This window comes from Tinamus guttatus, unplaced genomic scaffold (genome assembly GCF_059628265.1).
Source record: "Tinamus guttatus ecotype Peru unplaced genomic scaffold, ASM5962826v1 Tinamus_guttatus_pri_ptg000089l, whole genome shotgun sequence".
Taxonomy (NCBI): Eukaryota; Metazoa; Chordata; class Aves; order Tinamiformes; family Tinamidae; genus Tinamus; species Tinamus guttatus.
In genome coordinates, this window is record NW_028288623.1 from 1,874,251 (window position 1) to 1,884,141 (window position 9,891).

A 9,891-nucleotide genomic window follows, 5' to 3' on the forward strand; every position below is an offset into this window, starting at 1 on the left:
AGCATCATTTTTCTTCATTTGACACTAAGATAAGATCATTCAACTTCAATCAAATGACCTTATTCTGCTTTCAAAATTGAACTATGGTGAAACGAATTTGCTGGAGGATCAGAAGTTTCTAGCATTAGCCCATGAAATACTTGTGTTTGTGAGCTGTTGATGGAAATAATGCTCAGAATAAAGTTTACAACCACCAGAGGGTGATGTGATCCAGGAGGTTTGAGCAGTTTTGAAAATGCGTTTTTCAGTAACAAGTGTATTTGTATTTTTGAGGGCACACAAACATGAATTTCCTTTCCTCTCCCTCTCTCCGCATTCGCGCCTTTCCCTTCCTTTTACCTTTTACATGCAAAATCTTTGCCTTGTGCTTCATGTTTCTCAAGGCATAAAACTTGGTGTGGGGAAAAATGGTGAGTTTTCTTATATATTTGTTGGATGAAACATGTAAATGCTTATTTTGGAAAACTTTTCTGTGCCCAGGTAAAAGGCACTAGAAATTGGTGAAGTTCCGAGAGAGCATAAGCACTTTTTCCATTCTGAATAATCCAGCCAGATCAGGGTTGTGGGTTAAAAATTCTTCCCCAAAGAAGATATCCTTGGAGGCATTCGAAACCTGACAGGGCTGACCGTGAGCAGCTGGCTCTAGCAGAGCCTGCTCAGAGCAAGGAGGTTGGACAACGTGGTCTCATGCTGTCCCCTCTAATCTTGACCCTTCTGCAATTTTGTCTACCTGTTCCAGTGCACATGTTGGCATGCCACCATGATACCTACTACATCTGGGGCTGTAATGTGTTCAGAACAACCATCAAAGGCCTGTACAAATAAAACACTGCACAGTAAATTCTATTCACTGAGCACGTCACTGCTCCCCAGGGCTACGTGCTTTTTGCACTTATGTTAAACAAGGACCAGCACCTCTGCGAAGCCTCGCAAGGTTTCACCAGAGGTGTGATCCTGTGGAGTCTGTCCTATAGCTCCTGCTCCTGATCACACTAGGAACTCCATTTTAAAAGAACATTAGTGAACTGACAACGTGAATTTTAAAACCTGATGACATCTCTTGAGTTTTCCAGAATGTCATGAAGGAAAAATGGAATGGATATTGAAAAATTACCTTTGAAATAACCCCTTTTGGGGGTATTTCTTTTGTCTTATCCTTGCGCCTATATTGAAAAGAAATTGAATAGACCTTGGGAACTTCTCTGCCTTCATTGCTGTTCCTTGCTGGTCATAGAAATACTGCTTTTTCTTCTGTTCTTTAATCAGTATGCAGAAATGGAAATAGCTTGATTGCAAATTATTTATGGAGCTAGCTGACTATCTTTCCTATGTCCCATGGTCTATTCCAGCTCAGGAGGCCTAGATGTGCGCTTGGGGTATAGCCTGTGCAGGGAAGAGCACAATTTCCTGTGGAAAAGGAAGAAATATGTTGCTGCTGCTCTGAAAAACGTTCTTCATCTGGAGGAAGATCTGAGGGACCATGAGGTAGGCCTGACTACAGTCCCTTGTAGCAGCTCCTCTCCAGTGCTTGGGGCCTGGCCCACAGATTGAAACCACAAATAAAAATAAATAGCCTAATTAGTCCTAACTAATTTAGTACTCAATCAAATTTAGGGTAAGACGACCTTTTAATTTTCATGATATGTGAAAAATATTTTCTTCACAGAAGCCAATTGACTTTTTGATTATTAATTGACTTTAAATCAATTGACTTTATGAATAGCAGGTCACTTGGAGAAATTAGAAGTCAATATCAAGAGAATTAAATATGTAAAAGGTCCAAACAGGTACATCTTTATACGCAGCATATACACATCCATGTGCTACCCAGAATGTTAAGGAAGTAAATGGTGTAATAGATTAGGAAATGACTGAGATAAGAATAGTCTCTTACGCTTGAAACTTGGTGGTGATGGGGGAAGCCTTATCAATGAGTGTGCTTCAGAGCATAGAGTAACTACTGTCCTAGGGTCAGGATTACCTGATTACAGGGTGTTGTGCATTCTTCTGAAACGTTACTCATTGTCAGAGCCAGAATCATGGATTTCCTAATCATCTCTGACAGCATAAATCCTGTATTTTTTACAATGGCTTCTAATATTACACTTTGAGAAGAATTCCAGGGTGATGAGGTTGATTTCCAATCATATTTTTAGTACATGGTCCCCCTTCCTGTTCTCCTTCATGCGAATAAAACATAAGCCCTGACTGTCCCCCCAGTTAGATGGTGGTCATAATAATCTTCTGTAATAATCACATCCTTCTTCAACAAGGTTGCATTATTGCTTGCTGTTTCTATGTGATATTTTCTATATAACTTTTTACATGATTTCTGTAATATTAAAAAAAAAAAAGATTGTTTCTGATATCTGCATGACTTTCACGAACTTTTTGCCTGGCTTTGTTGAAAAGGTGCCGGTGGTGGCAATTACGACGACTGGAGGTGGGACAAGATCATTAACAGCAATGTATGGCAGCCTACTGGGCCTCCAAAAACTGAACTTATTAGACTGCATTACCTACATCGCTGGTTTATCGGGGACCACGTGGTGAGAATGATCTGAACAAGATTTATATTTGTTCTCTCTGTTTGATAGTATTAATTGTACAGCACCTATTATATGGCACTTCCTATATGGAAGCATTTCCATTTTCCCCATCATATCTGTGTCCATCTAGAGCTCAGAAACAAAATGTATGAAGTAAGAATTTGATCATCCCATGCATCAACTGTTTTTGTCATCACATCAACACAGCCTGTGCCTGACATTTTCATGTAAATGCTCTATTACCTTTCATATTTTATCAATTATACTTTAGATTGAATTCAATGAATTTGTCTTTAGACTGGAAATTGAAGAAAGATGGGAAGAAGAATTTATGCCTGCCATTTTCTGGTGATTCTCACTTTCACTTTGGATGCAGTAGAGTGCATCTGCTTCTGGTAAAAGACGCATTTGGGACTAATGGAATTAATTGTTGTAAACAGTCCAAAGAATGATGCTGTGTTACAGGCCTCAGCCAGCTATGGCTAGTGTTGCTCATCCTAAACTGATGTTTTTTTCCCTCTGTGGGCATACATTAGATGCTCTCCTATGTGAAATATCTTTGAAACATTTAATCCTGCAGATTAACTACTACCATTCCTCCACAGTGCAGAGATGTGTTGCCAGACCTGTAGTGCACTAAAGCTAAGCTTTGATAGCCCAACTGATATGAACACAGATCACCAAAACTGCTTACCTTTGTCCACTTGAAAGCAAAGACAGTTTTTGCCAAACCAAACCTTAATTTCAGGTTTAAATTATTTGTCAAAGTTATTTTAACTTCTCTGCATGTATATGGAGATCTGATTATACCTAACTGTGTTATGATTACCAGGAGACAAATGGAATAATCAAGCTAGGGCATTCCGAAGACCCAAGCGACTTCTAGTTGTTTTTCTGTTATCCGTAGCAAATTATGGATGTCTGAAAAAAATACAGGACTAAAACAAACTTGTAGTGATTGTTCCCTAGAATACACCCCATCTTCCAAAAGGCTTGCTCATGACTTGTGTTGCCTTTGTTTTCAGTAGCTTTCTGTGGATCTTTTGCTCACAGACTACTCAAAGCTCTGTGAGGCTAGACCACCACATTAGTGCTCTTTCCTTATTTTCTTCTAATCCTTCCCAGGACAATGGCAAACTTATATGAAGATGCTAACTGGTCACAAAAATATATTGAGGAGGCAATCAAGGAAGCTCGCAAGCAAGTAACCAAATCAAAGCTTTGCTGTTTTTCTTTGGATTGTCTGAAGTACTACTACAATGACCTGATGGAGAGGATTAAAGAAGGACGTAAAACATCTTTCATAGACCTGTGGGGGCTTGTCATTGAATCTATGCTACACGACAAGGTATTAAATATTACTCCTTTTCCCCAAAAAGTGATGAACTTCTGTAACTATAAAGGAAAACAAAAACCCTGCGGCGAAACTCAGGACTACTAATGCAAATAATTAGTTTAGCAATAGCAATAGTTCAGCTGTATATTTGTATCCATGACTAAAATTCTACGCTTGCTCTAATGTGAGATTGGCTTGAACTGAAAGAGTCATGGCATTCCAGCTTCTTTAAAAAAAAGAAAATCCTGAAAAATCCTGAGGGGAAAAAAACTATTTCTAAATGTAAACAATTCACTTAATCACTTCAGACATCAGTTATCCTGAAGCATATTCAGGATAGAGGAAAAAAATCTTAATTGACTTCACTAGCATAACTGAAAATATGCATTTATATGGTGTCTTAGTTGCAGGTTTTGCATATGGAGATGGATCAAGCAGTAGGAAAGACCATTCTCTGCGTATGTTACCAAGGTTTAGGAAAGATATATATATATGTATATATATAATAGTGGTACTTTTAATATTACTGAAGTAGTGTCCTTCTGGCCTATGTTTATACAAGGAAGCTTTCTGCATGTACTTGCAACATATATTAAATTATGATAAATTCTGTTCCTTGAGCTCCAGCCAAGGAAAGTACTTTACCAAAAGGTAAGTTCATACTACTTTCTGGATCCTATTCTGATCCTTTCTGGATTCTTCAATAAATCTGCAATCAACCTCTGCATAGCTCAAAATCTGAGAACCCTTTTAGGGTAGCTGATGCTTATGGCACATGTCTGGCAAAACACATCTGATATTTCTGACTAAATTCCATAATTCACATTATATTATTCCAAATACAAGTTGTTTTTTTACCTCACTCCATTAACTGGTTTTTGTTTTTTGTTTTAAACCAGAAAGATGAACACAGACTCTCAGATCAACAGCAGGGAGTGGATAAGGGACAGAACCCATTGCCAATCTATGTGGCCATCAACCTCAAGTCCAGCTATAGTGCCCAGGCATTTAGAGGTAATGGTCATGACTAAGATTTCTTCATAGCTTTGTTATAGCTTAGACTAAGCCTTAGCTAGGACTTAGTGCACATAATCAGTTTCACTGATGCTTTCATTTTATTCACAGAAAAGCCTTTTAAAATTTAAAATAATTATGCATATCACTTTAAAAAAGAAAGAAAAAAAAAGGCAAACATATTTAGTCTTTGGAAGCTAAATTCTCAATATTGCCAGAAGTAAAAGTGTATTTACAGCACGGGAGATGCCAAGCTTAAAATTTATTCTGGTCACAAAAATGTTAGAAACCTTTTAATAAAACCAGTTCTCATGGTGATTTCATGTGGTCCTGTTTTGAACAATCACATTGAATGTTTGGATCCAGTGGCAGGAAAATCACTATCTCCCCTAGAGTTAATTTTCCCAGTATTTATTTATTATGAACAGTTCTCATGCAGACCAAAGGTTCTCTGCTATCAACAGAATTCATAATCTGGAGCCACCTTCCATTGATGTAAAAGAAAAATCTGTTCTTTCAACTCATTAGTACTGCAGACAATATTAATACAGGTATAGCTGGTTGCCGGTGTATTATGAGCTTATATTGTGTATTTCTTGAGATTTGTTCCTGTTCTCTAGTATTATTCTTTGTGGCAATAGTTACAACAAGATCAGTTTTGATGGTTCTGCTGCTATCACTATAGAGTGGCTGGAGTTCACTCCTTATGAAGTTGGTCTCTTGAAATATGGAGCATCTATTCGTGCAGAACATTTTGGAAGTGAATTCTTTATGGGAAGGCTGGTGAAGAGGCTCCCAGAGACTCGGATCTGCTACATGCAAGGTGACTATAAACTAGAGCCATGTCAAGTTACCCAGGAAGCAGCTGGTGCTAATAAATACGTGATCTATGATGGACTGCATTGGGAAGACATGGGCAAACAGGTTGAGCAGGTGTGAGTTTGCAATTAGTAAACACATGCAAGAACTATGCTCAAAGAGATATCTCTCCACACCAAAAGGAAGTATGCAAGTGGAAGGATTGAAGGTATGTATTAATTAAAATTCTTTCAAAACTACTCCATCAATCAATTTCTATATGCTCCTTCACATTGTAGGCATGTGGAGTAGTATATTTTCCATAGATGTAATGTATGTGTGGAATTTGGCTGTTGATTCAGAGGACTTCTGGAGTAGGTGGACCAGAGACAAAGTAAGAGATATTGGTAAGATATTCCTTTAATTATTTATGTATTTTAGTTATTTATGTATTCCTATTACGTAGGAATGTCTATGCCTGATTTAGAAGCAGCATTGCTTCTTTGGCCAAACTTTGAAACTCTGAAGGTTATATAAGAGGTTATATAGACAAAAGCAGTCTCCAGCAATTTCCAGGGGAGATATGAAGACAATTTTATACTAGGAACACATCTTAAGTGTCTAAGTTAGGAGAAAATCTTCCTTAGCTCCTAAAAGCTCTTCCCTGCAGAGCTCTTGCAGGGGTCTGTTCCTGAAAGAAGGCTATTTTATGTGTTCTCAGCTGTCTGTGGAGAAAGCTCTTTCTTGACATTGATTGCGCTGGGAGTCTGTGATGACTGGCCTCCTATATTAGGCAATTTATAAAGCTGGGTGATATTCACATATATTCTGAAGGTGCCCTGATCAAGGGCTAATGGAGTCTTTGTAGATATCTTGGGACTCGCATCACAACAGAAGTGGGTATTTTGGGGGGAAGCCTGGAAAATGAGATAATGCTTGTTCCCTGAAAACTTGGTGCTTGTGGATGGCGTGTCATTGAAATATGTAATATGCCTCTATTCTGTATTTTATAGGCCCTAAGGGCTGATAACTATGTTTGATGTACCTTTGGGGTGGATGTGGGTGCTATAGTTACTGCATTGTTTAAAATATTGTCCCAAACTGTCCTGAAGTTGTAACTTCTTTTTTCCTTCTTGCAGAGGAAGAACCCTTTCTGTCTGTGAATCCTTATGAGGTAGACACGTGTCTGCTCTCTCCCTCATGTGCTCTGTCTTCTGCTCTGCGAGATGTCCTAACAGGACGTCCAACCATTGCACAGTATCCCAATTTTCTGAGGGGCTTTCAAATGCACAGCAAGTACCTGGAGAGTGAAGGATTTTCTACCTGGAAAGGCACAGTAATACAAAATGGTTTTCTGAAGTGTTTTGAGGAGGTTTGCAATCCGTTTAGGATTTCCAGTAAGGAGGAAGAGATGAGACTGGTGTCTGAAAATCCAATTTTCTCTTCCCCAAGCAGAAGCTGTGTTTGAATTTCTGTCCATTTTGGGGGGCATGAGAAGGTGAAATTGAATTTGGCTGTCTGTGGTCTGCATTTCAGTGGCTGAGGTGACCTCAGCCTGGGGAGACATTAGGGAGCTCCCCTTCAGGGCCAAAGCTTGATGAGATGCCCGGGAAGGAAGGAAGGAACAAAAAGCTGTAATGGGTCAGTAAGTCCTGACTTACATTCCTGTAAGTCATGGGTGTCAGTAAATCACCAGAAGATAGTAGGGAAAATGCAGGGGCAGAATTCTCCATTCCTCCTTTAACTTTCTGCAGAGAGACAGTCAATTTCCTCTTCTATCTATTATGATAAGAATTAATCTGTATTTCAGACACAGTGATAGACTCTTTCCCAAATAAACTGATGGAAGCAGCAGATGATGCACTCTCCCTGGTTGATACAGGATTTTTCATCAATACCAGCTACCCACCACTCTTGAGGTCTGAGAGGAAAGTGGATGTCATCCTGCATTTAAATTACAGTGGAGGGTCACAGACATTGGTAAGAAAAGCCATGGTAGCTTTGAGGTATTTTTCCTTCAAGGTCTTTTCGTCTTAAATTTGTCAATTTAAACTACTAAACTTTCCAGTACTGAAATGGGAAGAATCAGATGTCTTCTCGTTTCCACCACAAGTGCAGCAGTTACGACTCTCTGTATCAGAAAGTCTGACTCAATAACAGCTGTCCTTCCCTCTAGCCCTCTGCCTGAACTAGGAGTCTGACACTGGATATTCTAAGACAAATTGTCAAGAGTGAATGATAAAGAAGAGTTTCACAAAATCATTCAGGGTTACAGAAATATTTGGTAGGATAGTGATCTGTTTTGGTTTGTTTTAACACTTTTTCCTCCACCAAACAGCTTAATGCTTTCTGCTATTCTGTACTCATGAAAAACAATATAAGGGATCGATGTTATTAAGTGATCATGAAATGCTTTTTATTTCTTAGTAACTAAGAAGCATATTAGAAGGCCCAAGAGTTTTTAAAGAGCTGATTGAGGAGTTACCTGGAACTCTGATACTGATTTTGGTTATACTTGAACTGAGAAGCTAACAAAATGATGTAAAGTCCTGGCAATATTTTAATACATTAAGAGGGAAAATCTCTTACTATCTCTGAACCTGTTTCTCTGATGCTAATCTTAGAGAAATGGACTGGCTCTTGTGAGGCTTGATTGTTAAAATACTAGAGCATTTTATGTCTGAAGAGAATAATACAAAAATGAACACAGGCATATAGTAAATAGAGCTGTTAATGAATTTAGTTTCTTTCATAGATAAAAAGTTGTGTGGTAAATAGGGAGTCATTAGCAAACAATCACAACCATGCAGAGGACAAAGATTGGGGCAGGGTAAATAATGAAGTCAAGACAACACAGGATAAGCTGGACTGACTGGATCCTTCTCCGTAATTTCTGTGTGTTTGTATGTATATATATATATTCCTTTCCCTTCTAAACTCATTAACAAAATACCTGTTAATTGAAATTATGAAATTGGTCCTATGGCTTTTGGTTCCTTTTTCAAGGAAAAAAAAGGAAACAAGGAAAGCCTCCAAGGGCTTTCTTCTTTCGCCTAAATAGGTGCAGAAAATAAGATAAACTGCAGTGTCTGATGGTGTTATGACCATTACTGTATGAAACTTAGGATGTTCCCAGAGGAATATTCCAACCTCAGGGTATTTGTATTCATTGCTAGTGTTTAGAAAATCCAGTTCTCTGGATATTCTAACTCTTATTTTATTTATTCTATTTTTTATTCATCCATCCAGCCTCTGGATCAGATTGCAAACTACATCTCGGGGCAGGGAATCCCATTTCCCAAAATTGAGATAAGTGAGGAAGACAGGGAAAACTTAAAGGAATGCTACGTGTTTGAAGACGCTGAAAGTCCACACGCTCCAACAGTGCTCTTTTTCCCCTTAGTAAATGACACCTTCAAGAAATACAAAGCTCCTGGTGAGTTATCTGTGGTTAGCAGCCTCAATAAAAAGCCACTGGCTTGGTACATCCTCTCCATTTCTAACGTGTCACTGTCAGTTCTGTCCTGCTTTCTAATGTCAGCTCTATCAGTCTCATCATTTACAAAATTAACTGCTCTCACTGTTTCAGCTTGTCTGAACTGGTGAAAACTCCAGAAGTTCTCAGTTTCTCTCTTGTTCAATATCTTATGCTCCTTTTGTGGCTGCTTTTCTGGCTTGGGTAACAAAAAATCACCTTGTCCAGGGAGAAGTGAGCAATTGCTTCTGCTGCTCCTGAACAGGGGTGTTCACATTTGCAGCCATTTGGATATCCACCAGTTGAAGAATATGATGTTAGGTTACTTTCCCATCCCTCTGGCAAACCCTCTCATTCCCCAAATATCCTCTTTCTACCTGCATTTACTTAAATGACTGATAAGAACCACACGCTACAACAGAATCTTACCATTGAACCTCTTTGTATTTTTTTTTTTCCTCAGGTGTGGAAAGAACTCCAGAGGAGATGCCTGAAGGCAATGTTGATGTCTCCAGTATCTTCTCCCCATTTACGACAAGGGAAGTGTGTTTCAGCGAAGACAATTTTGATAAACTGGTGAAACTGACTGCTTACAATGTCCTGAACAATGAAAACTTGATTATTCGAGCCTTGCGCATGGCAGTGGCACGGAGGAAGCAGAAGTATTAGTCACTGTCCCCTAGCCTTACCCTGCACACGATATTTCTTGGGTTGTCTGT

General features: G+C 38.8%; 1 protein-coding gene across 2 annotated transcripts in view; it reads left to right on the forward strand.

Annotated features, from left to right (window-relative positions):
• The window catches only part of LOC104572318 (cytosolic phospholipase A2 epsilon), a 28,088-nt gene extending 18,197 nt beyond the window's left edge, over window positions 1–9,891 (forward strand). For both annotated transcript variants that reach the window (XM_088520479.1, XM_088520478.1), the window contains exons 12-21: window positions 1,350–1,485; window positions 2,413–2,549; window positions 3,675–3,897; window positions 4,785–4,899; window positions 5,585–5,722; window positions 5,997–6,104; window positions 6,837–7,028; window positions 7,508–7,677; window positions 8,947–9,133; window positions 9,636–9,891. In XM_088520479.1, the coding sequence (XP_088376605.1) occupies window positions 1,350–1,485; window positions 2,413–2,549; window positions 3,675–3,897; window positions 4,785–4,899; window positions 5,585–5,722; window positions 5,997–6,104; window positions 6,837–7,028; window positions 7,508–7,677; window positions 8,947–9,133; window positions 9,636–9,841 (1,612 nt within the window). In that variant the 3' untranslated portion in view covers window positions 9,842–9,891. The remainder of the gene's footprint in view (window positions 1–1,349; window positions 1,486–2,412; window positions 2,550–3,674; window positions 3,898–4,784; window positions 4,900–5,584; window positions 5,723–5,996; window positions 6,105–6,836; window positions 7,029–7,507; window positions 7,678–8,946; window positions 9,134–9,635) is intronic.